General features: G+C 32.4%; 2 protein-coding genes across 7 annotated transcripts in view; one reads left to right on the top strand and one right to left on the bottom strand.

Moving 5' to 3' along the window:
- Positions 1-4940, bottom strand: part of pod1 (coronin) — a 155444-nt gene extending 150504 nt beyond the window's left edge. Inside the window, exons 1-3 of one of the 4 annotated variants that reach the window (XM_085810696.1) lie at positions 4812-4940; positions 4408-4495; positions 4138-4234 (exon numbers count right to left, since the gene is read on the bottom strand). In XM_085810696.1, the coding sequence (XP_085666822.1) occupies positions 4138-4234; positions 4408-4470 (160 nt within the window). In that variant the 5' untranslated portion in view covers positions 4471-4495; positions 4812-4940. Of the gene's footprint in view, positions 1-4137; positions 4235-4407; positions 4496-4763 lie in introns of all 4 variants that reach the window. The other 3 variants (XM_085810693.1, XM_085810694.1, XM_085810695.1) reach the window with 3 other exon arrangements.
- Positions 4941-5515: 575 nt separating this feature from the next.
- Positions 5516-27488, top strand: part of nac (GDP-fucose transporter nac) — a 46801-nt gene continuing 24828 nt past the window's right edge. The window contains exons 1-2 of one of the 3 annotated variants that reach the window (XM_035357129.2): positions 5516-5795; positions 11646-11706. In XM_035357129.2, coding sequence (XP_035213020.1) covers positions 5728-5795; positions 11646-11706 — 129 coding nt within the window. In that variant the 5' untranslated portion in view covers positions 5516-5727. The remainder of the gene's footprint in view (positions 5796-11645; positions 11707-27488) is intronic. The other 2 variants (XM_035357126.2, XM_085810692.1) reach the window with 2 other exon arrangements.

Raw genomic sequence — 27488 nt, 5'->3', positions numbered from 1 at the left:
GAATGATCTATAATCCGGACCTCAAAGCTAAAAACTTTCTGCGCATGCGCCGCGTTGACACATGAGCATAGGCGTTTACGCTTGCGCGTAAGACCTTTTACCACTGCGCATACGCGTTTGCGCAAGCGCAGAATACGTTTTCGCGTGCGCGTTTTATGTATAACGGACGGTATAATCTAAAATTATCTAATTATCTACTTCAGTTAATGTTGATGATTGCGTTGTTCCTTAATCTTCAAATTGGATCCGGTTTATTATTTTTTGCAGACTGTAAGAGCAATTTTATAAAAGTAAACTTGAACTTTCGATTATGTCAAATAGAATTTCCGTTTCTGGAGCTCCCAAAGGATCGTACAAAACGAAAGTATGTTTCGATGTCCATCAAACAAAAAGTGGAATTGCTGCAAAAAATGGATAAAGACATGAAGAATGTGACAGAGAGGTTAGTGAAAACGAAAAAATTTTGATTGAAAAGTTAGTCGGTATTCTCAGCACAACAATTAACAGGACTTGAACAGCGGAACTTTGTAACTGAACAAGAAATTGTGTCTGTTTATAGAATTAAAGAGAAAGTATTATCACATAAAACGAAGTAACTTAAAACAACGTACATTGAAAGGAATGTTTAATAAAGTAAACAAATAAATATTAAGCTTTTCTTTGTAAATTTTGATACCCTTTAGATTATAATTGTTCTTTATTTCATAAATTAAGGTTTCATATTTTTAATTTTAGAATTTCTGCATGCCATCTTACGAGATTTAAACTGATGATCTATAATCCGGAAAAATCGATAATCCGGAATCGCCGAAGTCCCGACGAGTCCGGATTAACGACTTTTGACTGTAGTAACCTTTATCGCCTCCAAAATGTCGCCAAACTACCAGTTACCATATTCCAAAGATCAGCCCATAATTGTTCTTTATTTCATAAATTACGGTTTCATATTTTTAATTTTAGAATTTCTGCATGCCATCTTACCAGATTTAAACTGATGATCGATAATCCGGGAAAATCGATAATTCGGAATCGCCGAAGTCCCGACGAGTCCGGATTAACGACTTTTGACTGTATTGTAAAAACTTGAATTTTTAGTGATGTAATTTTTAAGTGTTTTTAATAGTTTGGTGATATCAATTTTGAATTTAATATTTTGTTTTTTGGCAAGCGGCCTGATGTAAATGGATTTACTTCCGAATAAAGCTATAAGAAACAACTTTACACGTGAGTAAAAAAAAAACCATGCATATAGTTTCTCTGTTTGTCGAGGATCAGACCTAAGTTAACTATCAGTATAGGATGGTCTTAACCATTCAGCCACTATTGTAATAAAAAGACAAATGTAATCTTTGACTAGTCTGTATACTAACATAACTCCCCATAATAATAATAATAACATTTTTATGTCTTAGAATTATTACACTCATATTCACAACAGCTATAGCATTAAAAGAGTACATATCAAGCAATTATTTTTTTTCTCTGTTTTTGGGAGTAATTCCAGCATATTCAGAAAGAACATTTCAGATGGGATTTTAGTTTGCAGTATTTTAATAATCATAAAAAATAGCTAACAACTGTATTATATCATGTTTTATTGAAATTTTCAATTTACAGTCAAAAGTCGTTAATTTGCACACCCATAATCCGGACCTCAAAGCTAAAAACTTTCTGCACATGCGCCACGTTGACACATGCGCATAGGCGTTTACGCGTGCGCATAAGACCTTTACGACTGCGCATATGCGTGTGCGAAAGCGCAGAATACGTTTTCGCGTGCGTGTTTTATGTATAACGGACGGTATAAGCTAAAATTATCTAATTATCCATTTCAGTTAATGTTTATGATTGCGTTTTTCCTTAATCTTTGAATTGGATCTGGCTTATTATTTTTTGCAGACTGTAAGAGCAATTTTATAAAAGTAAACTTGAACTTTCGATTATGTCAAATAGAATTTCTGATGCTGGAGCTCCCAAAGGATCTACAAAACGAAAGTATGTTTCAATGTCCATCAAACAAAAAGTGGAATTGCTGCAAAAAATGGATAAAGACATGAAGAAGCTGACAGAGAGGTTAGTGAAAATGAAAAAATTTCGATTGACAAGTTAGTCGGTATTCTCGACACAGCAATTATAGGACTAGAACAGCGGAACTTTGTAACTGAACAAGAAATGATATCTGTTTATAGAATTAAAGAGAAAGTATTATTACATAAAACAAAGTAACTTAAACAACTTACATTAAAAGAAATGTTTAATAAAGTAAACAAATAAATATTAAGCTTTTGTTTTTTGTAAATTTTGATACCCTTTAGATCATAATTGTTCTTTATTTCATAAATTATGGCTTCATATTTTTAATTTTAGAATTTCTGCATGCCATCTTACGAGATTTAAACAGATGGTCTATAATCCGGAATAATCAATAATCCGGAATCGCCAAAGTCCCGATGAGTCCGGATTAACGACTTTTGACTGTACTAGACTAGCAAACTGTTAACCCAGCAAAGAATAGCATCATATGATGTTTTAAGCAGATATTCATTTAGATAGATACATCTGAGCTCACCTCAATATAAGAAGCAGGAAATAACTGCAAAATCAAATTGCTATATTAATAAATAGTACATAATTTATTTATGCATGCATGATTTACTTTTACATTTGCTTAAATTTCTCTTAATGCCTAGAGCATCACATGAAGTCTGTCAGCGTTAGTGTTATATGCTAACATATTACCAAATTTAATACTTTATAACAGATGCTTGTTCATTCCAAATGATAAAAACATATTAGAATTCACACATATTTTACAGTTTCAGGGCACATTTTAAATCTTTCATGTTATTTTTAACCTATCAGTTTTGTCTGCTAGTTTCTTCACAATTATAAATCTAATTTTTAAAAAAGACATATTTAGAACAGGGAAAAAAGAATTTCATTTATAAGCAAACACCATGAAGTTAAGTATCTGTAATTTAAAGGTGAATTTTATACACTTCTGCACATACTACAAACTGTTTAGATGATCAATATGGAAAACATGTAGAAAATTTTCATACACTCAGAAATATGTCTGGTAATGGTTCACTGCATGCTATACACTGCTTTCCTCAGAGAGATAGCACATGATAGATGGTATTTAATATCAATGAAACTTTTCTCCTTAATTTTTCATCTTTTGCATTATCATTATTTATCAAATTTCATGTTCTTCTTTATATTCTGATGAGTATTTTATTGACCTATACACGTCTTTAGAAACACAAAAAGCTCTTGTATGTTTAAGTTACATGACTGGCAGGGCCAGGACTAGGCACTTTGCCACAAAGTGCAAATCTCTGCAGATCTTGCTGCCCAATGCCTACTAGATTCTAACTTTTCCCACTTCTAAATTCTGCCACCCGGTGATTTCCCTAAATTCAAAAAAATTTTGTCATCCCATCTGCTGCTTGCTTAAATTCTAAAGATTTTGTCGTACATTTGGAATTACTTTATAATGTTTATAGACTTGGCTTGATTTACTAAGAACATTTAAAAGCAAAGTTATCTTTAGAAAATATCTTACCCAAACTATTCCTAAATTGAAATTAAATGTCAAATTAGTAGTTTAAATGCTACTTCACTACATCTACTAAAAACTTTGTTTATATATTATAAGAAATAATACTTCCTAATGTAATGCATTTAAAGTGATTCAGTTTTAAACTTTCATGCTGATGATACTAATAAAACTGATCATCGAGAAAGTGAACAGTCAGGAATGTAAAGAAATACTTTATCATAAATTTTACAAATTCTTATTTTACACTTATTTGAAATCACTTTTGTTTAATAAAATTATCAGAAATGCTGTTGTAAAGGATTTTAATTCACATTTTCGCCATAATAACATTCATTTATTAAGCATCAGAAAAAATAGTCTCAAGCAGATAATATGCTATGAAATGTTATTCAAAAAATCTAATTTGCAGTAAAGCATTCAATGAACAAAATTCCTCTATTTAATTAAATTTGAAAGTAACATAAACACCTTGAGCAGAAACTAATGATCAAAATTGCACATTAAATCTTGCTTTCATTAAAAAAAATTACAGACGTTTTCAATGCAAGTAAAAACCAAAATTCCAATTTTACCTCCTGAATCAATGTTAAAAGCAATGTATGCAGCACTGGCTTTAATATGATTTCCAAACGAAGGAAGAGAGCCCACGGAAATGTCTGTAATCCATCCCTAGAAAGGTTCATTAAAAGTGAGAAAATTTTAAAGTATGATTACTGATTATATTTAAGTATGACTTCGTACACACTATACTTTTCACATAAATAAGACTTAAATGAGATGAACAAATGATTCATACTTTAAACAGTATAAAAAATCGACATAGTAATGGTATATAGCCATACTTCTCTTTTTTTAGGAATTTTTGGTACTGCGTTCTTATATTTTGATGGCTTGAATCTCCACATGCTCAGTTAATGTGTTTCAAAATATCTAATAAGAATAAATTATATTAACTTTTAACTTATTTTTATAAGGGAATGCCTACAGCTAATGATAATCTATTCAGAAAATATTGTAGTGCATTACATTTTTTACAACAATATTGATTATATTAGCGTTACAAACAAACAAGCACTAAAAAAGAATGTAAACAAAATTTAAAGCAAACATATCAGCAGTATAAATAAAAGTTAACAGAAAATCAGGAATAGAGAACAGCTCTAAATATACAGTATCGAAAAAATAAATTCCTTCTTGCCTATAAATAAAAAGGCCGAATTATTAACAATTAAATGGGAAAAGTTACTTAAATTTCCGGATGGATTTTTGGTTGACAGCTAAAACGGATGAAAAGGAAACCTAAGTCCACCCCTTTTTCCTGACGTCACGTTACCGGAAAGAGACAGTCACATGCGACTTGAGCGGTAGATGTCAAAAGCACTTTCGCTATCCTTCTATTAAAAATGAATATGCTATTTTTAGTTGTTAGGAATTATACAGATGTTTTAAGAATTAAACATTAGGGCAGAGAATATTAAAAACTTTCCAAAATTTGAACATACAGTTCTTTTGTAATAATTTCAACAGTTAATAATTTAATTTACCAACCAGTTGCGAGGCAGTTTGGAACATGATAAAAGTTTCGAATTATGAGAAATATAACTGAATGTGACAGACAGTTTGGATTAGAAGCCAATTATGCTCGCTACTTCACTGGCTGCATCTGCATTATTTTGCCAAGATACTTTAAATTTAATTATAAAATTAATATTCAACTTATTAAAAAGCTTTTATTTCATTTTTAATTTGTTGCTCATAACATTTTAATTGTTGCTTCTTTTTGAATGTATGGAATAAATTAACTTAACAAAAATAACAAATTAAATTAACTTAACAAAAGTCGATGACATATAATTATTTTATCGGTATTCAATTACAAAAAAGTTTTTAAGTTTAGGTCCGAAACTTGTCAGAAATATTAATTCGTCCTTTCGAGTCATATACTGCTGTTGCACAACCCGCTGGTACGGATAGAGCAATGCAAACACCACACCACTACCTTATGAGAAGTTGACATTTGAAACCTGTTAGTGAAAGTTGTGATAGAGAGATGTCTACATGAAGTAAATATGTAAATGCCGGTTGAACCTAAAATTTTCGGTTTATTACTGTTCTGTTAAGGTATCATTTTGTGACCTTATGAATATTCTGAATGCTAAAAAATGGGAACGATGCAAGAATCCTTATTTGCAAAGTACATGCGCATTGTAGCTGTTGTTTCCAGCTACTGGTAAATATTTTAAAAGTTTTACTAAGAATGAAAGAATAAATTTTTTGCTTTCCTCACCTCCGTTTGCTAAACATTGAAGAATTATAACATTCTTTTCAATTCAGAAGTGCTTGTTTTAATGAATAAGCCATTTACATAAAATTAACATGCAATCGGCGAATACCATAATGAAATGACTATCTGAACTTTTTTTAATTGCTTAAATTCTTATGCCGGATCACTCTTTAATGTTAATTTGCGTGGCCGTTCTTTCTATTAGTACTTATTTTTTAAGTCATTAAAATTTGAATTAGTTGTATTTTTCATATAAAATATCGAAAAATCGCATATATATTCAGCATTAATAGGTAAATATACTTTCGTTGAATTTGAAATCCTTCTTTTATGATATAAAACTCATTATTCAGCCGATCTGTTAAAGTAACATATTTTTCTACATTATAAATGTACATACAGCAGCTCACATTAGTGTTTGGACACTTGTATTTTTTATGTAAGTCAGATCTTTCATTAAATATTAAAACATAGATGTCAATTTTTTTTTACTATATTATTTTCTCTTTATTTTAAGCCTTGCTTTTTATAAAATAAATATCATCAGAATATTCTGTGTAATAAAATAATTTGCTCAAGGTGTAATAATCAGTAACTTGCATGATAATTTGGACACTAAAAATTTTTGTTAAAATGCTGCGGTAGATAATGTTTTTTTTTATAATTTTTTAAAATGAAATGCATCACAAGAATTATCATCTCTATTTGGAAATTATTAGTTATTAAGCAAAATTTATTAACAGTTATAACCAGAGGGCCATGTAAACTTTACATTTAACCAAGCAAATAAGAAAGAATTATAATTATAAGAAAAACACTACATGGAAGAATTACATGTCAAAAGTAATAAAGGTAACATAAAGCAATTACTCTTGGATAAGAGGAAAAGTTATGTCCATGCAAAAATCTGTCGAATCTCTTTAACTAACGGTTCAGATGTTAGATGTTTCAATTTTTGTTGACTGTTGCCATTTAGCGTTAGGTTATAGACTACCCCTCGGGCTCTGATGACGTCTCGACAAAGAGTCCGCAAGATATTTCACATTCATCTCTATGAAAAGCAAACCGGGAATCTTTTGATGACGAGTTTGAAATGATTGATTTAATTGCACAGAATCAGGATGATTCTCCAAAACATCAATGAATTGGGATGAATCGTCTAAAATTGGACGGAATTAGGATAATTCTCCAAACCATTAATGAATCGGGATGATTCATTTAACATGGAATCGGGGTTATTCCACTCGAACTTCACAGAATCGTTATGATTCATTTAACATGGAATCGGGGTTATTCCACTCGAACTTCACAGAATCGTTATGATTCATTTAACATGGAATCGGGATGATTCCCTGAATCGAAATGATTCACTTAACATGAATCAGTTCTTGAAAAGTTCATTATATGGGGTTGGATCTCCCCCTGGTTTGAAGCGATTCTCGAATTCTAAAAGCCAAATCACAATATCAGATCCACCCTACTATAAAAGGAACTTTGAAAGTAAAAATTTTGAAAATGTCAGAATAGTTCGAAGGCAACTTTGACAGCACCTGTGGAATTACTATTTTGTTTATCTTCATTACTTTTGCTAGACGACTGCACTTAATGCAACACATTTTTGAGCCACTTATTTTCCTTTTCTAAATTTGAATTTTGTTTCTTAACTTCTCCTAATTCTATGAGAGTATTAAAAGGTTCACTAGAATAATCATCTGTTGTAGAACTAGAGCCTTTCAGTTTTTAAACCGTTTCCTCCACATTCCTTCATCATCAAGGTCTTAGTTTTCTTCTTCTAAGCCTCTGATGAGTTGCTTCATTTCTTCCCGGGTTTTTCAAATAGAGTTTTAGATTTCTTCACTAACCCAATGATAACTGAGACTAATAAGATTGAATTTAGGATCTGAAGAATTTCTACATTTATTCTTTGGTTCATTCGTAGGTTCTTCGGACCCACTGTTGGGCTGCCAGTTTATAACCAAAGGGCCATGTAAACTTTACATTTAACCAAGCAAATAAGAAAGAATTATAAGAAAAACACTACATGGAAGAATTACATGTCAAAAGTAATAAAGCTAACATAAAGCAATTACTCTTGGATAAGAGGAAAAGTTATGTCTGTGCAAAAATCTGTCGAATCTCTTTAACTAACGGTTCAGATGTTGGATGTTTCAATTTTTATTGACTGTTGCCATTTAGCGTTAGGTTATACAGTTCCATATCTGAAATGAGCCACGCAGACAGGAGAGTGGTTAGTGAGTCAGACTGCCATACCCAAAGAAAGTATGGATGTGCATTTTGTGTCCCTTCATACGAGGTTAATAGTGGCCATCTATTAGGTGCCTTTATAATAAAATGACCACCGCTTCTGGTCTTGGTAGTTGTCAAAGCCTAAAATGACTAGTGCCCACTATTTAAAAAAAAAAAAAAAAAAAAATCTGAAGTGAATATGGCAAGGCACTACAAATAATGATAAGACGTATTCAGAATTTAACTGTTTACAATTAAAGGTAATGAAAAAGTCAAAATGTTAAAAAAAATCTTATGTAAAGCAGTTAACTATTTCTTTCTGTAATAAAGCTATGGAAATTTTCGTGGAACTATTGAAAGTACTTTTAAATCTGGACCATATTCTAAGCTAACATCAAGGAATCACAGTTTCATTCTATGAAAGCTCATACAAGATTAAAAAAAAAAAAAAGTAATGTAAAATGTTCATCAAATTCAGAAGAACAGCTTACAATAAAATTTTACCCTGATGTTTTTAAAAGTGTTACTTAAGACGCATGGATACAATGGGTGATCAGCAAGAATGAAATTCTTCGTCAACAAGAAAACATGGAACATATACCTGACGTTAGAAAAACCTCTAGAGAGTAAAGTTTTATAGACTTGATATTACAATGAACTATTACTGAATGAAAAGTTGCCAGTTTGTAAAATAAAGCTCGAAGGCACATGGCATAATGAGCTCCGGATGTAGGAAAACTGCAGAGAAATCAGAGGCAAGGGAAAAAGAAAAAGGAGGATGACCAAAAAGGTCCAAAAGCTAAAGAGAAAATCAGACAAGTCCTCAGATCATGACGAGAGTTGGAAACAATACTTGTAGAGTTATCCAAAGAGTAAAATTCAGGATACAGAATACGAGATACAATATGCAAAATACAACCTACAAGAATATATACAAATGCAAGACGTGTTCCATAAAAATTCAATAAAAATAAATAACAAAATTATAAATGCAGAGAAGAAATAGATACAAATGCAGTATCAACAAGAAGTGAAATCTGATAAGTGATTAAAGTATAGGCAATCGCCACTGAGGAACTCGAATAACAAAATTTTGTTTGTCATCGATGATAGTGTGTGCACCAAGAGGTCTGATGTTTTGATCTTCATCGAGAATCTCCTAATTAAAAACTTGAGAATAGTTAACGAAGTCGCATGAGGTAGCTTTAGTAAAGAGTTTCTCGTTAGTTCGGGCCCATCAGCGGCCGGGCGGAACACCGGTAGTTCGGTCCGAGGTTCGAATCCCGCGAACGGGCTGGCTGCATGGGAGTTTTTGTGGTTTTCCCCATGTGTAACGTGTATACGAGCCAGTTCCTCTTAGAAAGTCCTCCACGAAGGCATCCCTCCCTTTAGGCAGATAGCCGTCGTGTACTTTGCCATAATTGATTAATCCAATCCAATCCAATCTCGTTAGTTCTTTTGATGAATTCAGTAATAGTGTCAACTTTTAAATCCTTGTGCAGAAGCTCATTTCTGACAAGATTATCGGCTTCAGTAATAATTAGTAGGAATTTTTTAACCACTTGAAGCTGGTAAAGTTGGTTCTTCATAGCAGTCATTATACCATGCAGAAGCAGCGTAACACAGTATGGGCCTGATACACGTAGTGTAGATATGTTTCTTAGTGCATAAGCTGAGATTGTAATATTAACGGAGTAATAATAACAGAGAAACCTGCTCATGGTACCAATACTTTGACGCTTTTGATGTGGTTTGACCATGTAAGACTTCGATTCAAAATGAGGCCCAAGTATTTACCTTAATTAATGATGAGAACTATTAAAAATGAAACAAGAGTAGCTCTTTGAAGTTTGTGCATTTCCTAGTGTTGCTGAAGATGAGTAGTTGAGATTTGCTTGCATTGATTTTAACATGCCAGTTGGTACACCAATCTTCCACTGTGTAGACATAGTTCTGCATCTTGGTAATTTCATGGTTGGCTTTGATAGATTTGATGGCTACCACCGTATCATCGGCGTAGCAAGCAAGAAGTGAGTAGCTGTCCAGTCTGGGATGTGGGAATAATGTTTTATCACTTTGGAACGATGTTACATTTGCAGAAATATCAGAGTATAGTGGAATCTGACAGACAAGTCAATATATGGCAAAATCCGAATTTACAATTCGAAAAACATTTTACTTAATGTTGCACACAAGGCCACAGTCATAATGGTTTGGAGATGTTTCTTTACTAATAAGAAATTTAGTGTTTAAAATGTAATATGGGGTAATACAAATATATAAATATTCTTAAGGAAAACCTGAAAGCATCTGCAAGTAAACTCAGAAGCGCCAACAGATCCTTTGCGGAAGAAAACCCTAAACTTGAAATGCAGAATATGTTCAAGTTTTGTCTTGATAATGATACTAAACATGCAGCCCTAAATGTTTGCTTATAATTATGCAACTGTCCTAAAGTGTCATATCTCCACATTTTACGGACTTAAATCCTATTCAGCATGTATGAAGTGAGTTGGAGAAAAGAATGAGGAAACATACTTCTTCAAAATATCTAATAAAAGCTATTCTTGCATACAGTACAATGTTCGTAATCCGGACTCGTCGGGACTTCGGCGATTCCAGATTAGTTTTTCCGGTTTTATAGATCATCAATTTAAATCTGGTAAGATGGCATGCAGAAATTATACAATTAAAAATATGAAACCGTAATTTATGAAATAAAGAACAATTATTATCCAAAGGGTATTAAAATTTACAAAAAAAAAAAAAAAAAAAAAAAAAAGCATAATATTTATTTGTTTACTTTATTAAATATTTCTTTCAATGTAAGTTGTTTAAGTTGCTTCATTTTTTTGTGATAATACTTTCTCTTTAGTTCTCTCTTCTATAAACAGTCTCTCTCTATAAACAATCTCTCTTCTCTTTACGCGCATGCGTAGTAGCGGACAAGCGCATTAAACGCGAATGCTTAAACGTATTGTGCACATGCGTAACCACATAATGCGTTTATGCATGCGCATAAAGTTTGTAGCTTTGAGGTCCGAATTAGAGACGTCCGGATTAAAGACTTTGTACTGTATTATAATAGTGGAACATTCTTACGGGAAAAAATTAGTTGATTCCATACCAAAAGTGCATGAAAAGTGTATTGTAGCTCAATGATATCCATTGAATTATTGAATGCCCTATTATTATATTGTTTTTATTAAATGTAAATTATTTTTTCAAAATGTCCAAATACTTAACCAAGTTCATTTTCAGAATGTTTTTAGTAACTTTTTTAAAAACAAGCAGATTTTAAAATACAAAATCAATAATATATGCGAAAGAAAAATAAAGTCATTTTGCTAATATTTAGTAGCTGATATTTGCAAATAAAACAAACACACAAGGGTTCCAAAACCAATGTGGGTATATATTTTTGTTTCTTATAAAATGAATCATGTATTTGTATTATAAAAAATTCAAATATTAATGCAATGTGGGAATTTTTTTTAACATTAAAATTTTCAGATCATGATGAATTTTAATATTTGACATTTTTTCTAGGTTTGTCTCGATATCATTAGTATTCATTAATAAGCACCTTTTGAGTAGTGATAGTTTTAAGGTAAGTATATATGGTTTTATATTTTGCTTTTAATAACTTCTAAAATCATTTTAAACATTTAAGCATCTTTAATGAGGTTTTTGTGTCAAGTGCTATATCAAACTTCCGTGATTTGCCCTCAGGGCTGTGAAGTCAGAATCGGAGTTTGGCAGATTTTGGGGTAAAAGGAGTTGGAGCTGAAGTCGCTAAAAACAGGTTGACTCCGACTCCAGTTCTTGTTGGACTGTTTGAATTTGGAATGAAATTAAAAGGAATAGAAAAAAAAAATAATGACAAGTTGAATTATTAATTTTATTTATGGACTATATACATTAATAAATAGTTATTCTCTATTTTATTGACATATTAATAAATAAATATAAGGGAGGTGGATGGATGTGATATTTGCCATTAGTGATTAAACTGATTTATTTGGTTACAAATTTCACTGCTAAATTTAGGTAAGCAGCAAGAACTCCAAAAATTGATGCCATTCTTAGGAAGCGAACAGGAAAAGGAACAATTATTGATCAAGCAACACCATAAGGAATGCATATTTGATGATAAAGAGGTTGTTAGAAATAAGAACTTTTTTAGAAGATGTAGATGACCCTAATGTTTCACTAACAGAAAAAATGTGGAATGATCTTGCAGAATTGGAAAGTTCTTTCTACACCGTATATAGCCACAAAAAAGTTGCAATCTGAAGAACTGACAGGAGGTGAGAATGGAAGAATGTGATATTTGTTCTGAAATTGAGGGTTTATTGCAGAAGGAATCATTTCTTCAATGAAGAAAAGAGAAACTAGTTTGCTAGACAATAAGATCTCGCTGGGTTCAATATATGTAGATCCGAAATACTGAATTTTCTTGGATGACGAACAAATTAAAAAAGCAAAGAAAGCCATATATGAACTTTCATTAAGAATGAAATTATTCTCAGAACAGTTACAGAATTTGAATCAGGAGAGTCAAACTGCAGACATTGCATTTGAGTCTCTATCATCCTCTTTCAGTGATGAATTAGATTTTGAGAAATATTTCTGGATAATATTGAAAAGGCTATAGAAAAGCAAATGAAAATAAAGAACCAAGAGCATTTAGATATAAAAATAAAAAAATACAAACAAGATTTCTACACAGCCTTTGAAGAAATAGAGAAATATGATTGTGTTTGCAAGACACCTGTTTTAGAACTATGGGGAAGGATTGATGATAAGCATAACTACAACTCATGAAGTTAAACTAAGATTTAAGTATTTACATTAGAATGAAAAGAAAAGTAAAAAGAATAATCGTCAAAACATTTTGGACACATCTGTCCTTACTATCGTTCACGTCTCATCTCATCTGACCATACCCTAATCTAGATGGCACTCTTACATAATCTTAGTTAATTACCGTTCCCACATAATTCAGCCATCCGACATAGTCATCTGCCCTCAGATGACAAGAGCAAACAGTGAAATTTAACATATAAAATAAAGTAAAAAGGAAAAATACTAATACTGTTAAACTATAAATGCAAATACTAAATACAGATAAATGGAAATACTAAATTAAAGAGATAAATGAAAATATTCTATCTGGATCTTCTAATAACAGCACCTAGAAAAATAATAATTAGGAATCATAAAGAAAAGATGGATAGGATTTAAAGTCCAAAGATTTAGATCAGTTCATATGAGTAACTGTTCATAAAACACTAAAGTTCAGGTAATATGTTCTGATGAAGTCCAAGATTTCATAAATTCGGCGCAAGTACTTGTTTTCATAGGTCCATCGAAGAAACCACATTTTCCCACATCATAAGTGTCATTTGGCTTGATTTTCACGATTTTATAGGGTCCGAGAAACTTGGGTTTCAGTTTAAGACCAGGTCCATATTGTGGACGCTTGATTGCCACTAAATCATGGAGTTGGAACTTCCGGGATGGTTTAAGTCGCAGATTGTAAGTTTTACGATTTTCAGCCTGCACTTTCAAAATCTGTTGTTTAGCTTCGTTGCAAAGATCATCGCGAGCATTGACGAAATCTGACTGGATCTCTGCATTTAACAGCTCTGTAATTTTATCATGATTAGCAGATTGCATTTTAGTTCCAAGCATGAGTTCGAATGGGGTTCTATTGATACTCTGTTGGTATGTTGAGTTGATCATTTGCTGAACTTCACTGACATGTGTATACCATTTTGACGGATTTTGAATCGATAATTTGGAAAGAACAGAAATTGTGACAGAATTCAATCTTTCAATTTGTCCATTGGCATGAGGAAGTCCTGTAGTAATTAGAATGTGTTGTATATTGTTGATTGAACAATAATCTTGGAATTCTTTTGAAGTAAATGCTGATCCTTTATAGGAAATTATACGCGAAGGATTTCCAAAGACAAATTTTTGATTTTCCAATTTAGATATTACTTCGGCGTTATCAGTAGATTTTGTCGGGTAAAGCCATACAAACTTTGTGAAAGAGTCAATAACAGCAAATATATACTTGTAATTTTTATGAGTACTCTGGAGTGGTCCTAAATGATCAATGTGATATGTGTGAAGTGGTACATCTTGTTTAGGTATGGAATGCAACATACCTTCTTGTTTACCACATTTACGATTAATTAGTATGCAAGGAACACAATTAGCAATATAGTTGTCAATTTTATCTTTAAGTTTAGGAATATAAAATTCTTGTTTGATGAGTTCTTCTGTTCATTTAGAAGCGAAATGTCCATGAAGATGTGCATCCTTAATTATGTCACACTGCATTGATTCTGGAATAACAAGTAATTCCTTCCCATCTAGAAATTTATAAAGTATATCAGCTTTAACACAATAGTCATCATAAGGTTTAACTTTTAAGACTTCTTTGATTGCTCGGATGTGATCATCTTGCTCTTGAGCGTTTCGTATTTTCAAAATGCGGCTATCCTGAGTGATGACCATAACAGAGGATCTGCTTAATGCATCAACATGTGTCATTTGTGTTCCAGTTCTGTGTTCTATTTTGTAGTCGAAATCTAACATCAATGCCCAACGTGCTATTCGTGTATTTAAGTCTTTCTTGTTCATCGTCATTTTGAACGCATTACAGTCAGTAATAATTTTGAAGTGTTTTCCTAAAAGATAAACTCTAAATTTTTTCAAACCTTGAATTACAGCCAATACCTCAAGTTCGTAACTGGTGAATTTCTTTTGCGCGTCAGATGTCTTTTTGCTCATGTAATAAACAGGATGTAGGCAATTATCCATCATAGACGTTTGCATTAGTATACAACCATAACCATGGATACTGCAATCAGTGTGTATTCCGGTATCACTGTGCTGATTATAGATCTTGAGTACGGGTTTTTTACATAAACGTTGTTTCAAAAGATTGAAAGCTTTTCTTTCATTGTCACCAATGAAAATCTCCTTAAAAACGGTAAAGTCGTTACCGTTTTTAAGGAGATCAGTTAATGGTTGAGCAATTATGGAGGAATTGAGAATAAATTTGCGGAAATATCTGGCAAGACCAAGGAAACTTTTATAGATTCAGGATAATTAATATCAGTGGTTGTTTTAAGAGGAGATGAGAACAGTTGATCATTTTCGATGACATGACCAAGAAATTCAATTCTATGACTTAAAAATTTAGATTTGTTAAAATTAATTTTGAGTCCATAAGCAGATGCAACTGAGAAAATGAATTTCAAACGCTGAATCCCTTCATATTCATCTTTAGCAGGAATTAGGATATCATCTAGACACAGTAAAACATGACCTTGCAAGATTAAATCCTTGAAAATGGAATTTACAAATCTTTGAAATACAGAAGGAGAAGTACAGAGACCGAAAGGTACACGTAGAAACTGATATTGTCCATTATGTGTGACAAATGAAGTGTAATGCCGTCTGTTTTAGTCGACGCTTATATGGAAGAAAGCATTTTTTAAATCGATTGTAGTGAATGTATGAGCATTTTGTAGTTTATCCAATAAGTCTTCTATTAAGGGTAAGGGATACCGATCTTTAACTATTTTCTTGTTTAATTTCCAATAGTTAATACAAACTCTAGGGTTGCCTTTTTTTTTTTTTTTTTTTTTTGCATACGACTACAACTTGAATAGAATATTCAGAAGAACAAGGTTCAATTATGCCGTCGGCTAACCAAGTTTGAATTTGCTTGTCTACAATGTTTCTTTTCACAAAAGGTAATCGTCAAGGTCTGTGAAAAATAGGTCTTTTCTCTTTTACTTGAATAGTCATCTTAATGTCCGTAGTTTTGGTTTTAAGAGGTCTGCAATCGGAGATAAGATTTTCAATAATTCTAACTTGTTTTTTTTTTTTTGTAGCAGTAGGACCTATTTCTAGTTCAAATTTTTGATTAAGGGAAATAGTATTGATGTACACATCTTTCAGGTCATTTTGTTTAACAACATGTTTAGAAATATCAACACCATCTTTGTTTAAGTTATGTTGTTTATTTGTACGGCAAATCTTTGGAATATGGTACAGTCAAAAGTCGTTAATTCGGACACCCATAATCCGGACCTCAAAGCTACAAACTTTCTGTACATGCGTCGCGTTGAAGCATGTGCATAAGACCTTTACGGCTGTGAATATGCGTGTGCGCATGCACATAATACGTTTACGCATGCGCGTTTAATGTATAATGGACGGTATAAGCTAAGCTAAAATTATCTAATTCAGTTAATGTTGCAGATTGCATTGTTCCTTAATCTTCGAATTGGATCCGGCTTATTATTTTTTGCAGACTGTTACAGCAATTTTATAAAAGTAAGTTTTAAATTTCGATTATGTCAAATAGAATTTCCGATATATATTTACTAATATGTAAAGGATCTACAAAGCGAAAGTATGTTTTGAAGTCCATTAAACAAAAAGTGGAATTGCTGCAAAAAATGGATAAAGGCATATCCTTCATTTGTCTAACCATTCCGAAATCTGTTTATCAATTTCACGCTGCTCTGCGGCCGGGGGGGGGGGAGGACGCCGCGGCGCACAATGAATTGGAAGTTGATCTGTCAGCACTATCCTTATCTTCAGGGCAGATGTTTTTATTTTATTTGGCTTATAATTCCTTACTAGATGTAGTGTTTCATCTCGATGTACTCCGTCTTTGATATGATTTAAACCAAGTTCCTCGTCATTATAATTCGCTTCCGATAGTGAAGAAAGTGACACAGAAGTTATTGAAAACGAAAAAATTTAGATTGACAAATTAGTCTGTATTCTCGACACAGCAATTATAGGACTTGAACAGCAGAACTTTGTAACTGAAGAAGAAATTATGTCTGTTTTTGGAATTAAAGAGAAAGTATTATCACTTAAAATGAAGCAACCTAAACAACTTACATTGAAAGAAATGTTTAATAAAGTAAACAAATAAATATAAAGCTTTTTTTTTTGTAAATTTTGATACCCTTTAGATCATAATTGTTCTTTATTTCATAAATTACGGTTTCATATTTTTAATTTTATAATTTCTGCATGCTATCTTACCAGATTTAAACTGATGATCTATAATCCGGAATCGCCGAAATCCCGGCGAGTCCGGATTAACGACTTTTGACTGTAACAGGTAGTTTGGCGACATTCTGGTAAGGCGATAAAGGTTACTAGCTAGGACTTTAGCTGTGTACATGAATAAATTCAAGAGTTTGCGCAATGCCATTTTTGTGCAATTCTGAGATTTTTTTGAAGTGAAAATAGGTCGACATGTACATGGATACCGTGTATGTGCAATTCTTAAAAATGCGGCAAGCAGTTTGCGATTCTACACTTCATCCCAATTTCGCACCTAATCTTCGTCATGATTAAGCACTTTTGCTCCATAAAAGTTCTAGCAAAAGCATAATTCGGCTAGCAGATTGTTGGAAAGAAATGTTGAGGGAAAAAAAAAACATGCCTTTACTTCGTGAAAACAAAATGGCGTCCAAACAAAAACTAGCAGGTTGCTGTAGCTGGGTTGGTCGCCACATTTTCGCCAAAAAATCGCCAAGTTACCATAATCCAAAGATTAACCATGTTAACTTCAGCCTGTTTAAAAATATCCATGCCAATTATAGCGTCAAATGGCATTACATTACTGTCTACAACATAAACATTAGTTGTAAATAATTCCATATCTATTAAAATATCAGCCGTAAAATAACCCATTGGTTTAATTTTGTCATTACCAAAGCCAGTTATCTTATTATGAAACACACTTAAAGCGGAATTCCCGATTTGTTTATAAATGTCGTTAGACAGAACCGTTGCTTCACTTCCAGTATCAATGATAGCGGTGAGTGATATATCATTAATTTTTATTACTTTATGGAGTAGGTTCGGCGCATGAAAGTTGATTGATGTGACAGTATTCGCATGAAAGTTGATTGATGTGACAGTATTCGTTTTTTCAGATTTTGGACTGTTGTTTTTGTCAATTTGCTTCGGAGTTTTCTTAATACAGGTAAAGGATTTATGACTGAAATTTCCACAAGATAAACATTTGGGTCCGCGATGTTGGTCGGGACAAAATTTAGATAAATGACCAAATCCATTACAATTATAACATTTAGATGACTGGTAATTACTCGAATTTGCTGAGAAACCTTTTCTATCACTTAAAGCTAAAAATGTAGATTCACAAGATTGAATTTCGCACTTTAAAAAAGATAGAAGATCAGAAATTGTTACATCGCATTTTGAATATGTGTTTCGCTTAAAATCTAAAACAAGATTTTCTGGCAATTAGAGCAATTGAAATCAAAAGTGGACCATAGGATTTTGAATCCTCTTGCAGTGAATCTAAATTTCGTATAGCTATATCGAGCTCATCATATAACTTTCTCAAAGCTGGAACATTTGAAGAGTTTTTAACACTTTGCAAGTTTAAAAGTTTACTCATAAAAGAATCAATTATAATATCTTTTCGACCAAAACGATCTTTAAGTAACTTTACACAGTTGTCGTAATTTTTATCAGTTAATTGAAAACCAGATATTACACTTAAAGCTCCTCCAGTCAAATATGTTTTTAAATAGACAAACTTTTCAATTTTCGAAAGGGAATCATTTCGATCGATAGTGGTTTCGAACGAATTCCAGAATTCATTCCACAATTTCGGATCTCCTGAATATGGTTTGATTGTTAACTTAGGAAGTTTAACTGAAGAGGGTAAATTTAAACTATCATACTTAACAGTTTTTCAGATGTCGATGAGTTAGTAAAACTCTCTTTCTGTTTCAATAAACGTTTAAGTTTGTTAGTATACCTAAGACATTTTTCTTCATAATCAGTACTAGTGTTTACTTCTTCCTCAATTAAGTTTACATCAATGAATCGTCCAAGCATTTTGGACACGTCTGTCCTCACTATTGTTCACGTCTCATCTCATCTGACCACACCCTAATCTAGATGGCGCTCTTACATAATCATAGTTACAGTTCCCTCAGAACTTATAAAAAATCTATCCTGAAAAGTTAAAAGAAGTAGCCCTAACAGTAACAGCTCTTCCTCCTACTTAGTGTGGAAAGACTCTTCTCAGCTCTGAAGTTTATCAAATCGGATCTATCTCCCTGCAACAAAGAAGATCTTGCCGAAGCTGTACTGTTTCTTAGAAATAACTAATGCCAGTTTTTCCATTTCATAATAAATGCTAATTAATATAAATAATTTGCTATGCCATAAGTTTTTTTTCCTATAGCATCTATTACTTCTTTTATATTAAAAAAATAAGCTGTAACCCATGTGTATATATATATCTATATCTATATATATATATATATGAGGGAGTCAAAGTTGGAGTCTTCAAAAATTCCAGAAGTCAGAATTAGTCATTTTCCCAACTGACTCCACAGCCCCGTTTGTCCTGCGTTTCATCACACAATTCCTCTTGCATCTATGATTTACAGAGCTTTTTATTATAAAGCAAATTTCTGCATTATGTTTCTATCTAATGTAAGTTATTTACTTTCATTGTTTGTTTTTAAATTCATTGGATTTATTTTTGTGTAATAGCATCTTTTTTGTGTGTTATTACACAGAAGTAATAAAGTATACAGTCTACTGGAAAGTTCTCTCCATTTTTGGAATAAAACAAAATACAAATTTTTCTTACTGTCAATAAACTTTATTAAAATAATATAATTGCCATTATTATTAATGACTTCTTGCCAGCCTGATGGCAATTTGTATATCCCATTTTTGAAAAATGCTGTAACTTTTGATGCAAAAAATTGAGCTGGTGCTTGTTTGATATCTGCTTTATTTTTGAATTTTTTACCCTTCAAAAAATTTTGTAAGGACAAAAACAAGTGATAGTCAGAGGGTGCTATGTCCGGGGAATATGGTATATGTGACAGAATTTCCAAGCCTAGTTCTGTAATTTTTTTGACGAGTCCCCCAAAGCAGCATGTGGTCTGGCATGATCATGATGCAGTACGATGTCCTTCCTGTTGAAAATCACCAGCCTCTTTTCTTGGACTGTTTTCTTTAAATTGTCTAATTGCTGACAGTACTTCTCCAAATTGAGCTTTTTGGTTGGTTTTGAAAGATCATAATGTACTGGTCCTCGAATGCCTCACCATATACACAATATTCTCCTTCTTCGGGGTTTAGCTAATGCCCCACCATATACACAACATTCTCCTTCTTCAGGGTTTAGCTGTGAGAGAGCTAGGTTTTCTGGGTTCACAATGTGCCCTTTCTCTTGCAATGTTTCCAAAGGTGATCCACTTTTCATTCCCAGTTATCATCCGGTTCAAAAAGGGCTTCATTTTGTTCAGAGCAAGCAGAGATGTGCATATGATGACTCAAACATCCAAATTCTTTTGACTTAATTCATGTGGCACCCATCTTGAATATTTCCACACTAATCCTATCTTCCGAATATGGTTCAAAATGGTTTGCTGAGCTGAATTAAGCCTTTCTGCGATCTACGATGTTGTCACGAAAGGATCTTGCTCCAACATGGTCGTAACAACACCATCGCCGATCAAAGATGATCGCCTAGAACGTGGCTTAGTTCGAAATGACCCATTTCAAATTTTTCAAACTATCTTCTGCATGCCTTATCAGAAACTGTACCTTCACCAAAAACTTTCAATAAATTTCTACATGCTTCTGTAGCATTTCTTCCTTGTTGAAATTCGTATAAACTACAGTGGCGTAAATGAACTTTATCAGGGGCCATGGATACACTATCGCTTTACACGTAAGACTAACGTGAATCAACTTTGTTTTAGTTAACTTGCTACTTCAGTATGTATACATTAAGCGATAAAAATAGAGAGCCGAACATACGGCATGTATAAACATGTGCTTACATGTCAAAAATTGTTGTCATAAAATGGACATAACTTTCCAGTAGACCATATACTTTCAATATAAACATTTTATAAAAGTGCTATATAGTATGGATTGAGCACATATCTTTGATATATTTGTTAGAGCATTGCATTGTTTTGTTAATCATACTGCTATCAAATATTGCCTTTATTAAAAAAGATAAAAGTTTTAGCTTATTCAGAAGTGTTTACAATATCCTTTTTTTTTTTTTTGGGAGGGGGATTAAATCTAAATACTGGTAATTTGATTTGAGTTCACATCCTAGTGAATGGGCGGACTGCATGGGAGTATTTATGGTCCCTTGCAGTAATCTTTCTATGATAAATATGAAAATTTATTTATTACTTTTATTTATATTCCTTTATTTATTTTGTATATGCATGTATGTGGATATGAAAAGTATCATTGTGAATTTCCTCAAAAGCTATTTCTAACAGTATATAACCTAGTCTAATTATACGTAATATTTCAATATTAAAAAATGGAAGATCAAATTAAGCAAAGAGCAGAATAAATTATTTTTATAATTATGAAAAACTGTATAAATAATTTAATAAAATATTTTTATAGTTCATTTTAATAGCCTCTTTTAGTTCTTGAACTATAATAGAAAGCAATATCTTTGAGGATACAAATTTAGGATAAAGTGATTAAGTTTCATTTCTGAACATTAAGAATATTGCTTTTACAAACGTTCCATCATAAATTAAAGTTAGTCATGCAGTCTATAATTAATAAACACATCTGATAACTTTACAATGTTATATCCTATGGTATGAAATTTTAAATTAAGGTCCTAATATTAAAACTTGTGGTAAATTTCCTAAAGAATAACATTTTCTATTATAATTTTATGGCAACTCTATATAACTTTAAATTTTTCTTGGATAACAACCTTTTTTAAAGATTAAACTATTTATGTTTATGTAGGAATTCCATTAAGCACAGATACTTCTCGATACATTAAATTCTTTTCAAATTACAGATATATACTTTGACTCTTTGAAAATTTAATATCGAAAGCATACTGCTCAGCTAAATATATTGTTTCAGTTTCTTGAAAAACTAGCATATGATTTGAGAAAATTTTGTACATAATTCATCAGAGGTATGAATATTTCATTACATCATTTATTTTTCTTTAAAAGATTATTAAAAGTAGCACGTATTCGTATATAAACAGATAAAGTAGTGGTCAATACAAATTATACTGAAAATAAAATTTTTAAAAAAGCTATATCAGGGGAAACAAACAAGTGTAGTTATGATTAAAGTTATAAAGATTAGGTTAATTAGGACACAAGAACACGCCGAATAAATACTAATTCAGAAGTCAAACAACAAAAATCAGCGTTATACCTGGTATAACGCTGATTTTTGTTGTTTGACTTCTGAATTAGTATTAGGTTAATTATTTGAATTTGGCCTAAGTGCACGAGAGGTATGTATCTGAAAGGAGGGATATCTTCACAGGAGCCTTTCTAAGTAAATCTGGCTCATCTTCGTGCTACACAAGGGTAAATCAATAAAAACCAACCTTGCAGCCAGTCTGTAGGCTCAAACCTAGGTTCAGCTATCTTAACCATTGAAAGAGCCTAAAATAAATAAAAAAAAAAATTGATACTAGTATGTATTTGGACTAAACTTCTCGGTCTGCTATAGTTACTGCAATTTCAGGATGCATATAATATTGAATTATCAGCAGTTGTAACGATGCTTAAATGTCAAAACAATCAGTTACTCATATAGATATGATAAAAGTTCAGAAGTCAAACAACAAAAATCAGCGTTATATTTACCAAGCTTTCACAGGACTAGTTTCGATGGTTTTACCGAACCACCATCTTCAGCTGCAAAACCGCAAATGAACCAGATAGGAAATAATGATTAGATAAGATAAGAAAGCCTGGACAAGAATAAGCAAGTGGCGCCATCTGTTGGTGAAACCAGAACTAAAACATAATTTCTTTAAAGGCCGAAGGCAAATTTGGATTGGAATTAGGATCGTTAACTAGAACAGAAAGATTTTTATGAATGTGAAATGCCTCTAGAAAATCCAGTTCTCCAATGGAAGATGTTTTTTGAATAATTTTGGCAGCAGAAAAACTGAAAGTGTGGTTTTCGGACCAACAATGTTGAGCAACAGAAGACTTCTGTGTTTCCTTTTTTCTAACATATGCCTCATGTTCCTTGACGCGAAATTTTAAGGCTCTCTTAGTTTGGCCAATGTAAATTAAACCACACTGGCAAGGAATCCTATAAATACCCTAGGAATTCATATCCGGAATGGGGTCCTTGAGTATGGAACTCGGTATTTTATTGATGGGAGAATAAACAACCCGAAAGTTAAATTTCTGCAAAATATGTGCAACCTTATAGCTAATTGATGGAAAGAAGGGAATGACAACAGAATTTTTATAATCTCCTAAAACAAGAGTGTGCCTTTTAGTGTGTTGAGATGAGAATTTTTTAACTGCTTGATTAATAATGTTGGGTGGAAAGCCCCTGTCAATAGCTATTGCTTTTAAATAATTTAGTTCTTCATCAAGGGCTAGTTTGGAGGAGCAAACTTGAAGAGCACGGAAAACATAGGAATAAAATGAAGCTAACTTTTGTTTAGTCGGATGACATGATTTAAAGTGTGGTGGAAGGCAAACCTATGAAGGTTTACGGTAAACCGTAGTACTGAAGTTGGATGTGTTACGTGTGACCAGAATGTCGAGAAACGGAAGAGAATTGCAAGTCTCAAGTTCAAAAGTGAACTGAATAGCAGGATCAATAGAATTCATTGTTGAAAGAACTTTATTTAAATCATTTTTATTACCTTCAAACAGAGTAAAAGTATCGTCTACGTAGCGGAACCATGCCGGGAAGTTTAAAGTTTCAAACAATTTTGATTCATAATAATGCATGTAGATATCAGCCAGGATGGGACTGAGGGGGCTTCCCATGGCTAATCCCTCAGTTTGCTTTTAATATTTATTTTGGAAAACAAAATGTGTTTGTTTCAAACAGAGTTGAGTGAGAGAAATTAGCTCATCAATTTCGATGCAAGAGAAATGAAATTCGCGAAGTCTGGTTTCTAGACATCTTAATGCACCCTCCACTGGGACATTGGTGAATAATGATTTTATATCAAAAGAAACCATGAGTAAATTACTAGGAGAAATGTTGTTAACTTTTTTTACAAACTCTATTGAATTTTTTATGGTGTAAATGTTATTGTCTAATAGAGTTTAAAATCTAGAAACTAAATATTTAGCTAATGGATACGAGGCAGTACCTAAATTTGATACAATAGGGCGGAAAGGAATACCACTTTTATGAATTTTGGGAAGAGCATATAATCTGGCACAATTCGCAACAGATGGGATAAGTGAATGTTTTAAGTTGCCTGAAATGATTTGCGAAGATTTGATTGCAGTTTTTATTTTTGACAAGTCCGAAGGTGAAGGATCTTTAGGGATCGGATTATATGGTCCTTTGTTTAAGAGTTTAGTGACACCATCGATGTAAGTGTTCCTATCCATGACGACTATCTGGCCACCTTTGTCGGCCTTTGAAATAATAATATCCGGGTTAGAATGAATTTCACGCAATGTAGCTCTTTCTCTCGCAGTTAGATTTGGTTTCAAAGGTTTATTATTGAATTTCACATTATGAGCGATAAGATGCCTAATCATTTCTTTCTGTGAATCTGAAACTTTACTGAACTTGAAAGCTTTTTCGATAGGAGCCAAAATCTTTGGAATCGAGGGTTTACACGTTTGTGAGAAGTTAAAATTATATTTTAGAATTCTCTCTTGTTCTTCTGAAAGACTAACATTAGAAATATTAACTATTGGCTTGATGTTTACAATGGGAAGATTTTTTGAACTACTTGAACTGGAAGATTGTAAAAGAAGTTTTTCGAATTTAACTGCAAGGGTGTTTTTATGACGGTTAACTGCATAGAAATGATTTAACTTTTTTTACAAACTCTATTGAATTTTTTATGGTGTAAATGTTATTGTCTAATAGAATTGAAATTTCAACTCTATTAGACAATAACATTTACACCATAAAAAATTCAATAGAGTTTGTAAAAAAAGTTAAAAACATTTCTCCTAGTAATTTACTCATGGTTTCTTTTGATGTAAAATCATTATTCACCAATGTCCCAGTGGAGGGTGCATTAAGATGTCTAGAAACCAGACTTCACGAATTTCATTTCTCTTGCATCGAAATTGATGAGCTAATTTCTCTCACTCAACTCTGTTTGAAACAAACACATTTTGTTTTCCAAAATAAATATTACAAGCAAACTGAGGGATTAGCCATGGGAAGCCCCCTCAGTCCCATCCTGGCTGATATCTACATGCATTATTATGAATCAAAATTGTTTGAAACTTTAAACTTCCCGGCATGGTTCCGCTACGTAGACGATACTTTTACTCTGTTTGAAGGTAATAAAGATGATTTAAATAAAGTTCTTTCAACAATGAATTCTATTGATCCTGCTATTCAGTTCACTTTTGAACTTGAGACTTGCAATTCTTTTCCGTTTCTCGACATTCTGGTCACACGTAACACATCCAACTTCAGTACTACGGTTTACCGTAAACCTTCATCGGTTTGCCTTCCACCACACTTTAAATCATGTCATCCGACTAAACAAAAGTTAGTTTCATTTTATTCCTATGTTTTCCGTGCTCTTCAAGTTTGCTCCTCCAAACTAGCCCTTGATGAAGAACTAAATTATTTAAAAGCAATAGCTATTGACAGGGGCTTTCCACCCAACATTATTAATCAAGCAGTTAAAAAATTCTCATCTCAACACACTAAAAGGCACACTCTTGTTTTAGGAGATTATAAAAATTCTGTTGTCATTCCCTTCTTTCCATCAATTAGCTATAAAGTTGCACATATTTTGCAGAAATTTAACTTTCGGGTTGTTTATTCTCCCATCAATAAAATTCCGAGTTCCATACTCAAGGACCCCATTCCGGATATGAATTCCTGGGGTATTTATAGGATTCCTTGCCAGTGTGGTTTAATTTACATTGGCCAAACTAAGAGAGCCTTAAAATTTCGCGTCAAGGAACATGAGGCATATGTTAGAAAAAAGGAAACACAGAAGTCTTCTGTTGCTCAACATTGTTGGTCCGAAAACCACACTTTCAGTTTTTCTGCTGCCAAAATTATTCAAAAAACATCTTCCATTGGAGAACTGGATTTTCTAGAGGCATTTCACATTCATAAAAATCTTTCTGTTCTAGTTAACGATCCTAATTCCAATCCAAATTTGCCTTCGGCCTTTAAAGAAATTATGTTTTAGTTCTGGTTTCACCAACAGATGGCGCCACTTCCTTATTCTTGTCCAGGCTTTCTTATCTTATCTAATCATTATTTCCTATCTGGTTCATTTGCGGTTTTGCAGCTGAAGATGGTGGTTCGGTAAAACCATCGAAACTAGTCCTGTGAAAATTTGGTAAATATAACGCTGATTTTTGTTGTTTGACTTGTGAATTAGTATTTATTCGGCGTGTTATTGTGTCTTAATGATAAAAGTTATTAGAAATATTAAAATCAGTGTTTTTTATGCCTTAATCAATAATATTCTTATCACAGCTTAAGTACTGATCATAAATATGAAATACTTACTTAAGAAAGCAATTTCAAAATTATCTGTATTATGTAATGCAGTACAGAGTCTGAGATCCACATGTCCAATATCTGCAATGATCTAAAATCCGGATCTCAAAGCCACAAATTTTTTTTTGTGTGTGCTTTAAGCATGCGCATTTGATTTTTCATTCCATAATAAAACATGTGGAGAGTCCCGATTCTTAATTTCACTTAGACACTAAATAAAGTTTCATTATTGAAGAAACAGTCATTTAAGCATAAATTTGTGAGATGGCTGCATATCTGCTTAGCATAAATCTCAAAACGAAACATTTTACATAGGAACATTGTTGATGTTACAATTACTAGTATTTTAGGTACTGTACCGTTTTGCAGGCACAGCAATCTAGTCACCAATAATGGTACAACTAATGCCAAACAGAATATCCTCTTTGGTAACCTTCTACGCCTCATTTTCAAAACAAGTCGCAGCCATTTCTTATCAGATTGATTGTTTCTTTCAATACTGGCATACAATTACATAGAATTTTTACCAGATAGTTCAATTTTATGCCCTAAGGCCATTTGCGGTAATAAGTCAATTAGGATGCAATCACACCGCTCACCCAAAGGCGAAAATATAGAAAAGGCAAAATTAAATTCATCAATTCTAATGAGAATGCACTTACGAAGTAAAGTACTGCGGTTTTACATAATTTCTGAATAAGCTATTTGTATGAATTGAAATAATTCTTGCTTTTGAACTTGTATTCCAAATTAAGATTTGACTTGAAATTAATGTAAATAATTACTGAGAGAAGTAGATTTTTGTAGCGTTATTTACGTGAGATGAGATCACTTGGG

The sequence above is a fragment of the Stegodyphus dumicola genome, chromosome 2 (assembly GCF_044657685.1).
Source record: "Stegodyphus dumicola isolate Sdum_Otavi_A_Nest chromosome 2, ASM4465768v1".
Lineage (NCBI taxonomy): Eukaryota > Metazoa > Arthropoda > Arachnida > Araneae > Eresidae > Stegodyphus > Stegodyphus dumicola.
The sequence above is the reverse complement of the archived record's forward strand: the minus strand, read 5'-3'. Positions and strand labels throughout refer to the sequence as shown.